Source organism: Pyxicephalus adspersus, chromosome 3 (genome assembly GCF_032062135.1).
Source record: "Pyxicephalus adspersus chromosome 3, UCB_Pads_2.0, whole genome shotgun sequence".
Lineage (NCBI taxonomy): Eukaryota > Metazoa > Chordata > Amphibia > Anura > Pyxicephalidae > Pyxicephalus > Pyxicephalus adspersus.
In genome coordinates, this window is record NC_092860.1 from 123,223,992 (window position 1) to 123,244,638 (window position 20,647).

The 20,647-nt window shown below is 37.5% G+C and overlaps 1 protein-coding gene across 4 annotated transcripts in view; it reads left to right on the forward strand.

Annotated features, from left to right (window-relative positions):
* The window catches only part of LNX1 (ligand of numb-protein X 1), a 118,472-nt gene that overhangs the window by 82,755 nt on the left and 15,070 nt on the right, over positions 1 to 20,647 (forward strand). For all 4 annotated transcript variants that reach the window (XM_072406237.1, XM_072406240.1, XM_072406238.1 and 1 more), the window contains 2 exons: positions 6,301 to 6,478; positions 10,666 to 10,900. In XM_072406237.1, coding sequence (XP_072262338.1) covers positions 6,301 to 6,478; positions 10,666 to 10,900 — 413 coding nt within the window. The remainder of the gene's footprint in view (positions 1 to 6,300; positions 6,479 to 10,665; positions 10,901 to 20,647) is intronic.

Here is a 20,647-nt window from a genome sequence, read left to right on the forward strand (position 1 = left end):
CCTGACATTGTACTGTCAATGTGTGTGGCCATTTATTAAAATAATGGGGCATGTTAAGGAGTATCCAGTACCACCTTTTTCTATGTAAATAACCCATAGTAAGCAAGGGGTAAGCTACAGCAGTAATTATTTTAGGTACAGTGGTACCTTGGTATAAGTTCCTAATCCATTCCAGATCCTTGGACTTATACTAAACAGGACTTATACTAAACAAATTTTGCACATAAGAAATAAAAGGAAAATTATTAATCCGTTCCCATGAAAAAACAATCCTATTGTTATTGGCATAACATACATTAATGGGGTTGTATAAAATATTTTAAACCCTGTACTAAAATACATAAATAGAAAAGCAATTAGATGAAATAAATGAAAATTTAACCTCCCTTTACCTTGCTGAGAAAAGTCGAGTGCCTACTAGGATGGTGCTGAGAAGGAAGGAGGAGGAGATGTTATGTAATTCACAGAAAGTTATAGCGCGGGTTGTTCACTGAATGGTAGCACCTGGTGTACTGACGCTCGTGGGCAGTCGTGGCTTTGTCTCGAGAGAGGTAAATAAGGGTAGTGCGCGGTGTTGTGACTCATTTTGACCCATACAAGTTCTAAAGGTTTTATACCAAGCAAAATTTGTCATGTCCAAACAGGACTTATACCAAGTTGGACTTATTCCAAAGTGGACATATACCGAGGTACCACTGTATTTTTGTACTGCACATAAAAAATGTAGTAAAGATATTTTTTTCTAACAAACAAATGCCTATGTTGCCCCTAAAAACACATCATATTCAAACAAGTATTTGTTTTTTAACTGCCCCTTTGCAGAAATGGTCTCCATGGGGCAGTGATGCCAGTTGTCATTTGAATAAATAATGATAAAGCCCAACTGGACCCAAATTTAATCCAGGGCAATTCTTAAAGCAATTATGCTGATTGGTGTAAATTATAAGAATTACCTTTGGAACTTTACAAAAAACAGACCTGACCCTCCCATGCTTTTACATTTCCTGTTAGCAGACTGAGGTCAGGCCTGGGTGCCCAGCGCTAATACAAAATTATTATGAATTGCTCAATATAACAAGTCAATACATATGGAATATATTCCAACCTAAATAACTAACAATAATTATATACAAGCTGATTCAGTATTATTATCCCACAGATAGGATATATACTCATAGGCTATTATTTACCACCTTGTTCCGGTGACCTGCCCCTCCTTATGTTGACAAATAGTTTGCACTGTATTGCAGTGATGTAGGATGTAGCCCGGCTATTGTGTTCTCTACTTTGGTGTCACCTGGTTACATCTGATTGACCTTCCCACTGGATAAATTCGGAGATGAGAGGAAATGCAGTGTACAAGCAGACTTGACCTAAAATGGATATTCTGTACATCGCTGTATTTCTATACACTGTTTTCTTTCTATTAACTAATCAACTTGATTGCTATTATAATGTGCCAATTTTGGATGTAGCTGGGCTTTAACATAGATCTCAAAGGGGTGTGGAAGTTTTACTTTGACTCCCTGATTATACGAGCCTAGGTGCAGTTACACCCCTCGTACCCCACAATCCCCTGCTCCCATGAAATTCTTTGCCTAAGTTTAGGCAGAATCAAGATAATAAGCATTATCCGATTGGCTGAGGTCTGGAAGGAGTCACACCAAGACATTTATCTGTGTATGTGTGTAATGTAAGCTCTATAAACAGCCTATATTTTCCCTTAAGCCGTCATGGTTAGCCTGGTAGACACATGGAAATGGTTTTATGCCACTAAGAGTTAGAAAGAGTTAAACATAGGTATTTTTTTATTTCAATAGATTTTTATTGGGTTTATAGTATAGGAAAAAAGTAGGGAAAAAAATAACCAGGTATGTAAAAAAACATACACACAGTTAGTCAACCAAGTGGGACAACATTGTTATTTTATTATAATTATTTCTTGTTAACAATAAAAAATTCAAATACAAATAGTTCCCGAGTTGAGGGCATCCGATATACAGACGCCTCCTAGATACAAACAGGGCTTCCCTGCTTGCTTGTGTGCAGGACGAAGGCTTGGTGGGCAGAGGGGCGGTTTGTTGCCTGCCCACCATGCCTCTCCTCTGCCCAGCAGCTACTGCACTGCTTCTGACTGGACAGAGGCTGAATGGGGCAGGGGGGCATTTCACTGCCTGCCCACCACACAGCCTTGCAGTGGAGGTGACTGTGTGGTGGGCAGGTGGTGAACCACCCCCCTGCGCCCCATTGATTCTCAATAGGAAGCCTGCTTGTACTGTACGTACATAGCAGGAAGTTGTCTTTCATCAGTACAGTACACCAGACATGCAGACAAGTGGTGCCTTCCTGCTGTGATAGTGTATACTGTGCAGTGCTGTGCAGAAGAGCTCATCTTCACCCTCGTAATCCTCTTTATCAACTCCATCCAGTTCTACCAACATTCAGCAACCCAAGGATCAACCCAAGGAGTGCCGGATTTTTAAAAATTCCAGATTTTTGAAGGGTATACTCACCTCCACACACTAGACTTGGATATCGATACGCCTACTTCCTGGAGAGTGTTGTTCACTTGGTTGGCTGTTGTGAAGGGGTTTCTCTTCACCATGGAAATGATTCTGCGATCATCAGATCACCACTGTTGTCTTCCGTGGACGTCCAGGTCATTTGGCGTTGCTGAGTTCACCAGTGCTTTGTTTCTTTCTCATGATGTACCAAACTGTAGATTTTGCCACTCCTAATATTGTAGCTATTTCTCGGATGGGTTTTTCCTGTTTTTGCTAAATCTTCCACATACACACACCCCCTCCCTCGAAATCAACTCCGGGCCTTTTATCTGCTTAATTGATAATGACATAACAAAGGAATCGCCCACACCAGCCCATGAAATAGTCTTTGCTTCAATTGTCCAATTACTTTTGAGCACCTGAAATGAAGTGATTGTGACCTAACTGTACACACACACCTCTACACGTTACCTAAAAATTTCTAATGTAAAGCTCATTATTCTACAGCCCTTTGAATCAGGAATCTATATGCTGTATTATTATCTATTAGTTCAGGGAACCCCAAGTGTCCTAGTGGGCCTCAGCTCTGGCCGGTGCATCCTGTGCTGGACCCTGTCTCGAGTACACATCACAGGCTCAGTGTGGTGGGCGGGTTGTGTCTCTGGATGTGAGTGGGTTCTGGCATCATAACGTCACTCTGGGAGAATTTTCTTCTCCTTTGAGTGACACACAGCTACCCGTGCATGCGCGGTCCCGAGTCCGTGCATTTTGTGGTCTGCGACCTCCAAAAGTTTTGGGATCACTGTATTAGTTGACCTGTCTTATATAGAAGACTGTGCCATGCCATTCTACCTCTGGATTCATGAATAACATTTTGCTCTGTTCTCTATCTTGCAGAGATCGGCCTGCCCTACTTTTTTTCTATCGGCATACAAAAATATAACTGTTTTCCACATTCAGCTCTGTTCGGTACTTCATCCACGTGTGCTTTGTAAGTGTTTCTAAACTTAGAGCAGCATACACGTTGGAAAAAAGAATAACATTTTCACTTAGCAGCAGTGCCCTTTATTTGACACAAAAGAATGTTTTCAGTAAAAATTTTGAAAACATAAAAAGTCTTTTTAATCCATAATGAGATTCCATCTGAATTACATTGAATCTGTGCAATTTTCATTTATGCAGTGAAATGTAATAATATCAATATTAGTATTTCTTCTGAAATGTTTTTAGCATAAAATGTTTCATGCATGACTATGAACTTTGTAAAGAGCTGCATAATATGTCAGCGCTATATAAATACTGTGTATTAATAATAATGCAATTTATGTACACTTTTCCCTGGCAGTAAAGTGAATTGATAAACATTTTCAATTGTTAATGGCTTAAACTTTTTAGACATTTATAGATCTATACTAATTCATTATATAGTTTTGTTTATTATGTCGACAAAATCTTTATTGCTTTACAAATTAACATTAAGTTCAAGTTGTACCCCTGACACAGTACTTGCAGGGAATTCTTGGTTCTCTGGGCCCTTTTGAATAGAGCAGCCATGTAGGAAGGTGCATGGGCCTATTAATTGTTCACTAGTGTGTGTAAATTGGAGCTACCAACTCTACAAAAGAACAGGGTTTTTATTTTCAGAAGAACAGCTAAGAATATACAGGTAAACACATGAAAAGGAGCTTGGTGATCCACCCACTAAGTGCAAAAGTTAAATGTTTATATGCAATATAATATATCCAACAAACTAGTAAGAAAAAAAACATTCTGAACATAATTGAAATAAATATATGCAAAAAAAAATAATAATTCCCTTAAAAAATGTGCACAGTCTTTTTTAAAACAATGGGAAATATTAACTAATATAGAAAGTATTTCTATTGCATATTGAAGATAATAAAAATAAATATAAAAAAGAACAATATTAAAAGAATAATCTTTATGTTTCATGGGGAAAAACAGTTTGAATGTTCCCCTGTGGGATGCACAGCATGGATCTCCCTGGAGTGTGGACAGGTGAGTATAAGGGGAGGTTTGGGGTAAGGTGGGGATGACGTACATAGTGAATTACATAGTATAGTTATCTTTTAATAAGCCTCACAAAGCAACACAAAGGGTTTGTAAGCAGTAGTACAGTACACAGTAATCTCTTAACAGCCAGAAGAAGGGAACCAGAGGGAGCAGGCAACCAATACAGCTGGGATGAACACCTAATTTGCTTTGGACTGGTAGGTATTCAAGTTACAGGATACTTCTATACCATATTTACAACTTTGTGTCAGTTTCTTTAATGATATTAAGTTATAAAGCAGTTTGTGAAACCATTATATATGTTATATCAATTTGTTTAAAGAGGAACTAAAGTAAAAACTAGCAAAAAAAACAAAACACTTTCAATCTTGCAGGGCAGACCGATCCATCCGGGAGGTGTCCTGCATGGTCCCAGCATCCGTCCTGGAGCCGGCACCCGGGCGCAGCCATCCTCTCCTCTGCTTCCTGGTTCTTCATCCTATGTGACCCGTCCCAGGCGCGAGATCGGGTGACATAGGATGAAAAAAAAATTTGCCGATCTCACTGCGCATATGTGATCCACCATTGTATACGCAAACATAATTGCACGAAAAGGCTTCATAAAAGGGTTGTCTAAGTACGCTTTGAGTGTCCCCTTTACTGCTGTGCTTCTAAGATAAAAATATGAAAGAACAGACTACAGTAAGAAAAGCTGCAGGAGAAATATCTTGGAAAGCAACTGGCAGGCCTCTGATCACTTTTGCTTTTCTCCTATCCCTCTGCACCTTTTGCTTTTTTTTTTGTATCAGTGTGTATTCTGCGTCAATGAAACTAACAGAAGATAAGCACCTATACCTCCAAATGTATCATTTACTAAATCTAGACCCAAGTAAATGCAACACGAAATAAGAGTTGAAGCATAAAGCTCACCTCCTTTGTTGAATTCATAATTAACATTTAAAGAAGTGTAATACATGCCCATTTAAAATAAAATGATAGACAGATGAAGAGAGATAAAGTAACTAATGAACTGGAATAATGACTATTTCCAGACTCTAATGCATTGTTAAAAACTCATTATATTGCATTTGACAGAAATAGGTCAGAATCCGTATGAAGCCTTTTCTCTTTTGGGTCTTTACCAAATCCTTGTAATGTGCTTGAGGAATATAATAGAGACAGAGTGACTTCCATCCTCACATGTTGTGCTGCCTGTCAGGCAGCTGCAAGGAGTGGCTCCCCCACATTCTGCTCCTAGCTCCCATACAGCTGTGACATGTGTGTGCGACACGTGTTACAACTTTCACATTGTGTTTTTCTGATATAAATGTTTATCCTACAGTAAACATTAAAAAATATCAGCGTTGTGTAATTTGTCATGCTTTGATAAGGTCATGTTGGAAGAGCAGTGGAGTTTAAAACATAGCGATAAAACATAAACTGATAATTCTTAGATTGCTTTATGTGCCATATATTTTTTTTTCTGTGCCATAATAAATTACATTTGCAATACTAAAATCAGTCATGCTGCATGATAAAGTCACATTACTATTTTTTATTAGATTTTTGCTATTTTTAATTTAAAGTGTTATTATGCACGTGTGTGGGCTGTTTAGTATGGATGATTGTTTTTAGTATTTCATTTTCATATGGTGGAAACAATTACTTTTCAGCTGAGCATATTACTCCTGGTCAATAGGGCTTGATTCAGGATTATTTTTACAATGTGGGTGCTGTTATATGTAATTTGGGTTCACTTCAATATGTCATGTTTCTTCTGCAGAATGCTAATCGGACGGTTCTGTGTGTAGAGAAAGTTGTCAACATTGTAAAGGACCATACAGAGTCCCTGGGAATGACAGTGGCTGGTGGAGTGTCAAACTGGGAATGGGACTTGCCTATATTTGTCACAAGTGTAGATCCTGATGGAGTTATTGGGAGAGATGGAAGAATAAAAACAGGTAAAATGTGTATTTATTATAAATATTATTGGTTCTCTTTGCTATTCTTTCACTTTCATAAAGTGCTCTTTTTCACAATAAACCAATTTTTACCTTCATACTACAAAAAATGGATTGAACCTTAGTTGTCCAAGCCGCCTTTGAACTATTTACATTGCATATGTTTGTGTCATGGTTTTTGTTGTTGTCTATAAGTTGTTGCTGGATTCAGCAGACCAACCCTTCGGTGCCACAATTTAAATTTTTTCCTTCTAGCTCAAAAGACAAAATAATGTACCAGTCCATTCTTTTTACTGACTATGAAAACGAATTATTCATTTTCCATACTTTCCTTGGTAAGGAAAGGCAGCCAGATATGTTAATATACTGTCTAGTCACTGGTACTTGCATTTGATTTGTGTCCTTACCTCTTTACAACACTGTGCTGATAGCAAATTATTGTTAACAAAAAACTGATTTTGTTGCAAAATAACCAATTTTGCATTTGGCAAAATGTGTTAGCCCGTGACACTACTAAAAGACTACATACTACTAAGATCTACTTTTTATAAAAACCTTTCCATGTTGATTTGCATGTCCTACTAAACCTCTGAGGTCATCCTTTGCAATTGATCAATGAACTACACGCTGCAGGGGATTAAAGGCTTTAGCAGTGGTGCACGTAGTAAGTTGCATTCAAACGTTGTGTTAATGGCGGCTTGGTCTGATAGGCTTGTGGGGGATTAAATTATAGTAATATGGGCTTCTAAAACAACCTGCCTGACTTCTCATTAGGCAAAGAAAAAATGAAATCCTAATAAATACATAGGCAACAGACAAATCTTGAAATATCCAGGCTACAACACGCAATACATCAATGCAAAATGAATTATTACATTATTACAAAATACAAAAAAAAACTCTTGGTGGTGGTAAATAAAATGGGGGAATACAAAGGCAAAAAGACTGGAAACCAGTTTATTCCAATATCTTCTCCTAGCTATTCATTTTGGCACATGAACAGGTCACATAGTTGAAGGAAACCTCCATAACCTTCAGTTCATTGCACAAATAAACACTTTAATTTCACCTTCCTAGGTGAAAGAAAAAGATCTTCCAAAATGTTCCCATTTTTTAAGAAATCTTAGTGAATCAAAAACTTTTGATTTCACATATCACTACAACTATAAATAATGAATCAACCATAAATAAACAATGAAAAAAACTAGGTAAAGCTGCAGCTGCATCATTTTTTTGTGCTTCAGCTCCATTCAGTATGATATGTTGATGATTTGTGCTTCCACAGAGATGCAAGCATTCGCATTACACGCAGATCTGGAAGTTATAGGAATTAGGGATCCAAAAATAGAAAAGCAGAAAGGACTATTTATATTGTAACCTTTTTATAATGTTCTGCTAGTTGGTATAGAGTTCCAGAGGTAAGATCAGTCATTCCGAGTTCCATATCTAAATAATGGTGGCAATCACCTTCTTGTGGAAAAGCACACAGATAGGCGATATCATTATAATTGTAGCAAACCATTCAAATGCTATGTAACCCAGCATCATGGAGGTCCACATACATTGATAGCATAACAAATTACCCAGAAAGCAATCATATTTAAAAGTAAACTCAAATTAAAGTAAGCTCAAGCATGTAGTGTGTCACAGTGAGTATGTGCAACTGGAGAGGGGACATTACAGGGAGCCTCCTGCTTTGTCCTGCATGAAAGAAACACAGGTTTGCTTTATATAAACATCAAATAAGGAATTACATGCTCACTCATTCTTGGTAGAGTTATGCCATATTTAAAGTGTATGCACACACCTTAATTTTAAAAAACGCTCACTATTTTTTCTTTGTTAATCACAATTAACACATATGTAGCTTATTTTTTTAATTAAAGGGGCAGAATACTGAGCATACTCTGAGTATACTGGTATACTCTGTTTCTGATCACTTGAAACACAATACCAGATCTATGATAGTATGATTAGTTTGTGCCCCTGTTTCCTTCATGGCACATACAGGACACCATGTCTTTAATCCTATATTCACCTTGTGATGCCACAAGCTAACAAGCCCCCATTAAGCCCTATCCTGCCTAATTGGATGACATAGGAGGGACAGCTAGTGACATGTCTAAGGGCTTTGCACAGTGCTGCGTAATATGTTGGCGCTATATAAATACTGTGTAATAACGAGCAGATGCCCATTCAACAGAACAGCCCCTGTGCTACCACTGTGTGGTGTTCTGGTAGAAATTGTGTTATAGTGTTCACATGGCATCTATTAACAAAATGTTAAAATAAAATATTTGCAATGAATAGTTTTTGGTTTTATTACAGGTAATATTTTCCTACTTTAAATACATTATAATACATATTATAATAACTGAGACTAAGACTAGACATTATTTACTTTTTTTTCGAAATCTTTTTGTTGTTTTCTTATAGAGCACACACAAAAAAGACAAAATAGCATAGTAAAATAAAAAATGAAAAAGTTATTCTGAAATTCCTGCTACGTGTAAGCAACTGATCTATTTCAACATCTCAGCTTCATGAGATGGGAGTCATACTGTTTTCGGCGTCTTGGCAGACTCTTTCCTCGCTGTCTTTCCTATGGTTCTTAGGAATCATAACTTGTCTTCAGGCTGCTGTGTTAAATCAGCAAATAGGACAACAATATGGACAAAGTATGTGTGAGTGGGTTTTGAGTCACTCACTTAGCCCTTATCGGTATGGTGTGCACATTCCATATTTCCCTAGACAGCCTCAGTCCCAAACGTAGTCTCCCACTTTCCTGTAAACCTTGTTAAACAAGATGTATCATCACTTTGTGGCATGTTACTGGAAAGGTCATTGATGCTCTGCAGTAACTACTTTGAAGCTGTATTCTGCAATGGGGTGACTTATAGTAGAGGGGAGGAAAGTTGTGCTGTTTTTAGTCTCAATGGAATGTTGCTACACTACACACAGTCTGCTGCCTGCTGTGCAAAAACTTCGAGGCACATATGTGCTAACACCTACCAGGGATTTTACAAGACTGCTTAGCTCAGTCAGAAAATGGGCACACAATAAAAAGCAAATGGGTCTGTTGTAAACAAATACTTTCCATACTTTTTTCCTTGAGCTTTGTATGTGTCTTTATTTTTAAAACAATTTTAGGTTTTGACACTAAACTTTATTTCCTTTGTGATGCCTTTCTGAATAACCATTATTTCAATTATTTACATATTTTACCTGGAGGGTTTGGTACAAAATGGGAACAAATGCACAGAATTCCAGCTTCCTGCACCCCTTCTATTGTCATATGGGGTCCAAGATAAAGTGGGGGTTCTTGGTAATCCCCCAGTTTGCACCCCACACAATCTGCCCTATGTTACACAGAAACTGTGGCACTAATAATGCCATTGTCTGAGCTAAAGAAATTGTGCATGGACTGTAAACCCAACTTTTGACAGTCATCGATAGTGTTACAGTGTTTTTGGTTGGTTACAGTTTCTGTGGCTGGGAGACAGAGAATAAACATCATTTATTAAAGTATATAAAGAGAATAAGATGGGGAAAGGAAGAGAAAAAGGAGAAAACTAAAAACACTGTTACTCATCCCAATAACCTACTTATATTATTTTTCCTATTTAATGTACAGCACTGGGTAATATGTTTGCGCTATATAAATAGTGTTTGATACTAGTAATATCAATTATTATCTAGTATTTATATAGTGCCATCATATTACACAGCCCTTTACAAACTCCATAGTCATATCACTAGTTGTCACTCAAATAGGCTTACAATCTAATGTCCCTACCACAGTCATATGTCACTAACACAACCCAAGGACAATTTTTAAAGGAAAGACAATTAACTTAACTGTATGCTTTTGGAATGTGGGAGGAAACAGGGAGATTTAAAAAAAAACTCCATGCAGATAGTGTTTTGTTCCAGATTTGAAGCTGGGATCTAATGCAAAGGCCAGAGTGCTAACCACTGAGCCAGCTTTACTACCCTTACATAAAGCATATCCAGTAATGGTCAATAAAGTGGCCAGGCCTACATCAGTTAAAAGCTCACATAACTTTAAAACTTAAATACCTTTAATAGATACATTTCTTTGGGTGTCAAGGGGCACCACCACCACCAATCACCAATCTGATGTTTTACTGATGTATAACTGACATCCTATCTTCTTTGCTCTTTAGGGGACATTTTACTAAACGTCAATGGCATAGATCTAACTGGAGTCAGCCGTAGTGAAGCTGTGTCGTTGTTAAAAAATCCTGCTTCCTCATGTGTCGTTCTGAGAGCCTTGGAAACAAAAGAATATGACCCAGAGGAAGACTTAAGCAACAACTCCCTGCCGATGGAATCGGTCCAGAATAACTTTGACAGCAGAGAATGGTCACCAGTCTGGGTCATGTGGCTCAAGCTGCCTCGGTATGTTAAGACATTGCATCCCATCTCTTACAAGAGAGTAGGTGGAAAGATTTATGTTTCTTCGGCTGTTCCCTCTTCTAGGTTTATTATTCTCCATGGTGATGTGTCCTAATTAAAGCCAGATTTGGCTTTGGACTTTGCAATGAGTATGTTTTCTTTTTCTAATTGGATGTGTACAGGGCCTCAGCTAAGACCTTGCACAGGAAACACGAGGGCTATTCATAGGACAACCTGATTTATAAGACATTGATTGCATCTCTTAACTATTGTTCCTAGCTGTCAATTCACTTATATAAGAAATGCCCCAGATTTTCAATCCTTTTTTTATTAGCTTATGAGCAAATGAAACAACTGATCACACAGCGATTGCATTGCATTTTATGGGTGCCTTGATCATTCCCCCTACAGCTAGATTTAGCTTGTCCTTGAAATGACAGTATTGTATAATCGCATCAAGTGCTGGTAAGTATAAACATGGAGCAGCATACAGTATTTATACATATATTAAAACATATGCTATTTAATTGGGCAGCGATTATGCCTCGGCAGGGTCTTTTATTACTTCCTAGCTTATTTGTTTTATTTGTGACTATTATATACCATGTTTATAACTCTCATATAACTCTCATATGTTTATAACATCTCATAACATAAAGCTCAGCTTAGCCTCTCTGGTTGGAGGTCATTACTCCAGGGATCACCATTTAGGATAACTCTAAATGAACCTGAAGGTCAGTGCCACTTATGTGAAGATTTATTATTGTATAGAGGGCTGCTAGAGTAGTGAGTGGACAAAAGGCTAAACTGCAGGATTGAAAATCAGGACTGAGAGCTTAGACTAGGAGACATGGTGCTCTTTGCATGAAGCTGCAACATATCTTGGGATATCAAACTATATATTGCTTTAAGTCATCAAAGGGGAAAATTGTTTTTTGTATCATTAAAAGACAGACAATACATTAAAATAGAATAAACATTCTGTGGGAGAATAGTGCATCATATGAAAAGAAGAAGTAATTCAAATAGTTTACCTGTTGATCTTTAGCATAAAAAGACCATATTGCTTTTGAGTTTTAATCAGTTACTACTTTAACCTAGTAATTGACCTCTGATTAGGACCTTTTTGCAGAACTGTGTTGTATTTTTGGGACCAACTAGAGGGCACAAGGGAAGGTGTTGAATGGCTGAGATGAACATTATTATTACTAATAAACAGGATTTATAGGGCCAACATATTACGCAGCGCTGGATGCCACAAGCCATGCATTACACCTTGATAACAGACTCTTCATAGATTTTAATTTGTGATACCTAAGGTAGGTTCAGACCTGCCTCTGGATCAAGTGATCCCAGGATGCGCCAAACGGTGGGCATCTTGCAACCCACTCGGTGCCTATGACCGGAGTGCTAGTTCCTAAAGAACCAACATGTGCACATTTGTTTGCTGGTGGCACTAAGTGGTACAATACTCCATTTGTTGACTATGCATCCGCAGGATGCAGATGTGTGCACATAGCCCGAACCTTACAAGCAAATTTTTCATTTGCAAGAAAATAAGTTTATTAGTTAAGAATACTTTGTGGCACTAGGTCATGTGATAACAGATTAAGTCACATATCCTAGCATATTGATAGGTATTCCTATGCCCAACCTGTTGTTTAACTGCAGGGTTCTGCATTGTTTTGCACCCTCTGCATGGTCAGGGCACAGGAGTGGGATCCCAATTTATTTTTTACTCTAAAACCATTATTTTAGTGCTTATGCCTTTGCGACATTGGAAACTTCCTAAACTACCTTAAAATGTACAATCTTAGGTTGTAGTTACAATCTCAGGAATGACAGAATAGACATTTGTGTTTTCAGATTTTTTCCCCTGGGTCATCCAACTTGGGAACCACCAAGGAGCACAGTAGGATGAATCAATAAAATGAAGCTGTGCTTTTTTTTTACACTGTTGTTTTTCAACTGGATGCATTAATTTGTGCGTATTGATTCATTCAGTTTATTAAACCCTTTTATCCCTGTTAAATAAGATGTTTCAGTGGCTTTGTGTATGTGGGGCACCATAAAGAGATAAACAGGCTAAAAGTCTAATTTAAACATTCCATTGGGTAATGGGTTTAAAGGGAAGCTTAAATTAATGTGGTTTACATATCCATCTCCATAATCAGGATATATATAAGGAACTGCACCTCCAACAACTTTTTCCTGTAACTTCTACATGTATGATTCATTATGATTTAAGCTCATTTAGTTATAATGTAAATTCTCATTAAAATAGACTTTCATTGCTAGAAAAGGATTCCATTCTAACCAGCATAGAAAGAGTTGTAAAGTAATTGCCTGACTGAGCCCAGATGTTCATCACAAATTCCAGTAAAGAACTTGCTGTGTTCTAAGAACCTTTCGTTTTTATGCACTGTGTATATATTCTTTTTTCATTCAGGAAGCAGCTGTGTGTTTGTAAATCAAATCCCACTCCAGTGAATTGTAAAAGTAAGCAATGTGTGTGCATGGAGAGACTCTGCTGCAAACTAAGCAGTTTAAAGTCTTTTCATGACGACTCTAAGAAAAAAAATCATCAACGTATCACTTTCTCCTAACAGTGAGGAGCTGCTGATCAAAGGCCCCACATTCTCAATGAGAATGTTCTTTATGTTCTTTCTGCACAAAATTATATTTATGAAAGTATTGAAAATAGGCAGCACTAAAGGTGAAATCCAGGAAATATTTATAAAAAGAACAGTGGGAAGATCACACTTACCTCCATGCTGTGCTTTTTGAAGTACAGCTCTCCAAAACCTGGAATTGGAGCACAGCAGTACAGTTAGCTTAAACCGATAAATACTTACATTCCTCCTGGTAGCATAGAGCATGGTCTTTTTCTGTGCTAGGTAGATTTGCCTCTCTGTTTTGCCCTGTGACTATTGTTACTTGGACCAAATAGATAAGCCAAAGTTTTACAGCTATCAATACAACAAAAACTTCCAATAGGGTCACCTGTTCTGATGACAACTATATTTATACAGATAACATTTTACTTCTTTTTGCGTCATCTAGGCAACAACTTAAAGAAAATCTTCCCAAAAAGGAAAACAGCAAAAAATAAATAACCTGAGTTATTAATACAATTAAAAAAAAAATTTATACTATAATACATTTAATATTCATCCTGCTTTTTACATTGTTAGTTATTACTTGAGACTACCTTTAAAGAACGGCGTCAATCAAAGGAAATGTATTTTCTGGAAGTGGCTAAACCCCACTGTTATTTTTTTGCACTGGCAGACTTTCTGTGCAGCCACCTGGTTCAGTCTTCTATAGGTCAAGCAAAAAAATATTATTGCCAAAGTCATGCTAAATGCCGAGTTGCTAAATAATCCTTTGAATGTTGAAACATAAGACTGATAGGGCTCAAGATGGTACATGCGTACATCACTTCAGCTACTATCATAGCTTTACACAGAATTCATTATTTATTTGTCAACATACACATATATGAGTTGAATTAACATAGTAATATAAAGTAAGGTTAAATGAAGTATCAATGTTGATCAAGTTCAATGAGCTCTAAAAACTGTTAGCACTGTTGTCTTTAATCCTCAGGAAGGAAAAAAGGGGCCCCACATTAAAAAAATGTTTGGATTTTAACCGCAATGGCAAAATTTTAATTCCCTCAATCAATCATGTTACTGACTAGTCCAGGTATTTAAATCTGTGGATGACATTTCTAGTAAGAAAGAAATCCATTTTACAATTCGGTTAGGTAATATTGTTGCCAATCCACACAATAAAAGAATTAGAAATTGTAACCAACTTTTTAATAGGGAATTCGTGTCTATGCTGGTAATGTAATGTTTTTTTCTTAAGTAAATGTCCACTAGGAATTTAGACATGCCCAGGAGTTCTCTACATTAATAAACATTTGAGGAATTGCAATCCAATGAATGTACAATTTTATCTTTTTTATAATTCTGTTTGGCACAGAGTCTCAAGAGGAAATACATATCAATCTATCCCTCTCTTTTCCTTTGTCCCTCTTTTACTAAAAGTGATTTTTAGATTTTACCTTCACTGGCCAATTATATATTTACATCCTTACAAGATTTTTTTAAATATTTTTTTCTAAGATAATAATTCTAACATTTGTAATTGACACTAACATTTCAACAGGGTATGTCTAGGGTTCTCATAAATTATTCAAGGAGCATCAGCTTCTAGTACAAAAAGAGTAAAGGGAAAGGCAATCATAACACTAAATACACAACAGAAATGGAAACATATTTTATGATTAACATTGCTTACAGAATGGCAATGATCTGGCAGTGCAACACAAGAGTACACCCCCCCCCCCTATACTCCAGTAAAATGTTTATTGCTGTATACAGGCTGATTGAATGGGTATGGTATAATTGATGCTGGGGATAAATATTGTTACAGCTTTCACTCTTCTCATGTTCGTAGTGGTGGGGAGTAGAGGACTCTAACCACTGACCTACAGCAGCCGTGTTTAATGTTTGCAGAAGGAAGTGACCCTGGCAGACTTTTATATGCACGTATCTGTTTTACACCATCACATCATGTATCTGTGTGTGATATACTTTGACTTTTACATATACTATTTTAACTTGGAAAATCTGTAGATAATATTGCCGTGTAACCTACCTGACTGCATGCAGGGATGATCTTCACATGCAAATTTATAGCCAAACTACACAGTCGCCAATATAATTGTACAGAAACTTCCAGTTACTAGGAGCTTGTGTATAACCTTTCTAATTTTTAATAATTTTGGGGGGAAGCCAATAAACCTACAAATATGTTTTGGTATGTGATAGAATCCCATACAAACTGAACACAATATTTTTATTATTACAAAGTGTATATATATATATATATATATATATATATATACACAAGTATATATATATATATAGCACAGGCATATTACACAGCGCTTTACAAAGTCTATAGTTGTGTCACTAGCTGTCCCTCAAAGGTGCTCACTAATCTCCTTACCATAGTCATATGTCTTTATTATTATTAAACATATTAATATAATATATTTATATAGCGCCAACATTTTATGCAGTGCTGTACATTAAATAGGGGTTTAAAATGACAGACAGAGACAGACAGTGACACAGGAGAAGGAAAGGACCCTGCCCCGAAGAGCTTACAATTTGGGAATACAGTCTAAGGTCAGTTTTTGGGAGGAAAAAAGTTAACTGCATGTTTTTGAAATGGAGGAAACTGGAGTACTCGGAGGTAACCCATTAAACATGGGGAAAACCTGCAAACTCCATGCAGATAGTGTCCTGGCCAAGATTCAAACATGGGATTAAGAGCTGCAAAGGCCAGAGTGCCAATCTCTGAGCCCCATGTTGTTCTGACTATGGTGCTAGAAAGTAAGAGTTCTAGCCACTGAGCCACAATGCCACCTGTACCCCTGGACAGAGTTATGAAAGTTTATCCATATGCCAGTATGTAGCCTGTAAATTTGTATAAACCAACATAAAAATAGAATAAGAAGCCATTATATTCTAGGTATGTGCACTTGGCTTATTTCTTCGATTGATGGGATTAGTCCTTTGTGCCCCTGGGTTCTGTGGGTTGCTGCACAGCAATGTTTTCCTTAATGCCCACTGGAGTTAAATTTAGTTGTGTTAAACTCTGTACACATACTAGATTTTTGTTGCCCAAAAGATCACTCATGACCATCTCAAATGACAATCTTGTCCCTGATGTGGCGTAGGAGGTTGATAGTGATCCACCATCTTGGTTTGCTAACAAGCAATAACAGTCAATTCCACTGTAAATTCTATTGAAGACCCTACAGGAACACTGGCCAAAATGCCTGCCTGTATGCAATTGTTACTAAACTGTCATTTAAAATGATCGGTGTAGTTTATTTCAAATTAAAATAATTGAAATGGGTATTTTAGGAAGATCATAGGCATCTGTTACAGGACTTAATAAAAAAAAAAGAATTTTCAAATCGCAATTCATCCCAGAAGGGTTTAGCAACCTGACTCAATTACAGCATTGCACAACTAGTGTAGTTTTTATCTCGGAGACAACTGATTAGCGATCTCCTGCTTTGACAGCCTGTAAAGAGATCAGTGTGAGAAAGCAGGAGGTTTCAGAAGCCTAATCATAAATGACCGAAAAAGAAGGTTAGCCTAAAAATGGACTTCTAAAGAATTCTTCAGCTATTTAATGCCAGCTATAACCACACTTTCATAAAGCTGTCAGTGGAAATACAGACCCTGGTGGAAATAATTATATCATTCTTACCTCTCTTCTTCTCGCCATTTATTCCTGTTGTAGATTTGGCCATGCTCAGTAGATGCAAAAGGCGTTCATTTATATTTTCATATGATTTTAAATCTGAACTCCAGGTAGATAAATAAAAACAGGAGTTTTTTTCCTAAAAGAAGCAACTTTACTTACCTGAATTTGGATATATGTAAAGCTGCACTAAGTAGGGTAGTATCGGTTGCCTGATTGATGTACTGTATGCATCAATCTTCACAAGGACTACACTGTCATGTAGAGATAGCAATTATTATTATTATTATTGATAAAAAGGATTTATATTGCGCTAACATATTAAGCAGCGCTGTACATTAAATGCAATATAAGCAGGGGGGTAAACTGTTGCTGCTCCTTCTCTGCCTAGTTAGGCTGGATGCCAGAAGGTCACCTCAGCCCATTGGTTAACTTCAGAGAAATGTCAGTAGCCAGGTTGTACAGCCAGATAAAGCTGTGTAAATCTTAAAGACTGAATAGACAGAAATGCAAATCCTTTGGCAGCCAAAACAACACATATATGGCTTCAGGATAGGTTTAGCATAAGGGAATGTGTCTCCTACTGCATTGAACAGACAGGGCAGGGTCCGCACAGGAAGGTTCAAATGTATGTATTTTATTTATTTATTTTTTAGTTATTTACACCAGGACAGTTCTGTTTCCCAGCATAGCCATGACAATGTAGAGCTGAGCTTTATCTGGGAACTGGTGCAGAATAAAAATTACACTTACCTATCGTAACATTGTGAAATATGTAGGGCCAGTTTTGTAGGTGATTTCAGCAAGTCTTTCTCATATTCACCTGGAATAGAGGATTCTGGGCCAGTTTATGTTGCACTGTTGAGCTGCAGAATTGCGGTTTTCCATTTGGGATACAGGCTCGGAAAGTCCCGGAAGAAACGGGTGGGTTGGGCACTCCTTTCTATTTCCAGGCTAGGAAATAAGGATGACGCTGGAGCACGTCGCCATGATAAAAAAGTGCAGCTGTCTTTGAGACATAGGGAAGTGGTAGCCTGGGACTAGGCGGTGAAAGGGTGTGCAGCCTGTGTGCTGGTAGAGCCTAGGAGGTCTCCCAAAGCCAAAGTCTGTAGGACCAATACCCCTGAGGTATCAATCTGAGAGTAAGCCTGGAAGTCACAACATAAGGCAGCACCCTGGTTCTGGTGGACAAGCTACAGGCACCAAAAACGCTGTCTGCATGTGAGTACCAGGGGTTTGCCTGGCTTAGCTGCTTGTGGCGGCAGGACTTTATTTCCCAATCATTTGAAACTTGTTTTGCTGAAGCAAGCAGTTAATTTTGTCATACTGGTCTAAGCCATTTTGTGTTTCATTTTGCTGAATAAAAACAATGAAATCTATGCATCTACCAAAATAAGTGATCTTTCTCTGAAGCCCTACAGCAGGGGTAGGCAAACCTTGGACTTAAGGCCAGATACAGCCTAGCCAGTAGTCCGTTCGGGGCCTAATGCCCCCCTGGTTGATCCCGCCTAATCCCGGCCAGTCGGCAACTTGCGGCTCTTGAGCCTCCTTGTTATGCCTCCCTTCCCTATTTACACTTCCACCGCCTGGGTAAGGGGACATTCCCTCTCCTCCGTATGCATTGCGGAGGAGAGGGATTTTCCTTCAGGGGCGTTCCTGGTGGGGGGTTGGAGCCATCAGTACCGGACTCGAGAGAGAGTCTGGCTTAGTGTGCCTTCTTGACCTCCTAAAGTGGCCTAGTAGCCAAAAAAGTTTGCTGACCCCTGCCCTACAGTGTCTTAAGGTGAGCTGATCCCCCTAACATCACATTATGTATACCTGATGGCATATATCATGGGCCTTAACCACAATATTGGGAGTTTACAGTACAGAAACCAAGATTTGAATGTTCCTCAGGATTTGAAACTTATTTGTGATTTGTGAAACCTGTGAATCCTCCTATTATAATTTCCTCAATCTTCTGATGGTTTCGCGAAATCGGTTCACCGAAATTTCGCTGAACCATCAGAAGTTCGAGGAAATTTTCGGCTAACAGTTGCCATCCTGTTAGCAGCAAAAGACAAAAGCCGTTTATTTAAAAAGTGTATGAACTTAAAACAGAGAAGCAGCAGGTAAGTTTTGTAAATTTACTAGTCCAATATTTTTTTGTGCTTGCACAGCGTTTCTGCATCTATTGTCTTCGTATAATTAGGTATGCAGAGTTCAAACATACTGGCTGCCAAGAATACAGGGACTTAATTATCTCATCCTATAAAGCCGATATGAAACCCAGCTTTATATAGAGTATTGGTATAGGTCCAAATCATTTGTGTTTTTTCTCAAATAGCAAGCACTTTTCTACTTCAGATAAAGAGTATAGTCTGGAAATCTATTATGGTGTTTTAGTCAGCATTATTGTGACAGAATGATTTACTATAATATACCAGCCCTGTAAATTTGGGATAATGTTCAGCTAAAATTACTTTAAGTTGAATCCTATAGATTTAGGATTTCATGATCCAGGGGAATTTATGTGCAGAATGGCCTTGGATATTTTTTTAAGCCGTAATTTACTTTTTGACCCTCAAACTGACCTATTTTTTGACTCATGTTTGACCTATTTTGTCATAAAAAGCTGTTCTCAAAGGGTAGCAGGAACCAGGGTTTTTATTGTATAAAGCCATCAATCAGATTTGACACGTTGACACAAAGTTTTGACACGTTGATAGGTGAGACCCATGACTGGCAGCAGGATCCAATGGGCTACATTAAAATTTCAGCCTTAATCACATAGAATCATTAACCTGCATATAAAATGTATCATTATTACTTTTTCTGTATACAGGGTGTTTATGTATATCAATAATATCTCTTGGTGTGACAGGCTTTTTTTTCCCACACAAATGTTTGAAAGCAGTAGATTGCCTTTGCTGATTTAAGACATCAAAGGGAGCCACATGTTACTTCAAAACAGGTTGGGCATCTACTTGAAGACCTGCTATTAATATATGGAAACTATTCACAAATCTTTACTCCTCTTGAATATGATTGCATATATCTTTTAGTGGGTATACCTTGATGTCCATCTCCTTTCTAGTAAATTAATAATAGTGCATTGGTATAGGTTAGTAAAGAGGATGGATACATGCACGTGTTACTCTCAGCAGCTGCCAATTTTCCATGTTTTTTTTACATGAAATAGCTATGTAATACAGTTTATGATGAAGAGATAGCAGATCAAATATTTAGCATTTTCTTACTATACTAGTTTACTATAAAGTCTGAGTTGTTAGAATTTTTCAAGTTTGTTTTTTACCCTTTTTGATTATTTTAACAGGTAAACGTATTCATTAGTAAGCACAGATGGATTTAAGTAACAATATTCTGTGTTTAAAGTGAGTTTTTTTCATTTAGCATCAGCTGCTCTGGGTCTCCCCTTCATCACTAATAATATTATTATTATTATTATTATTATTA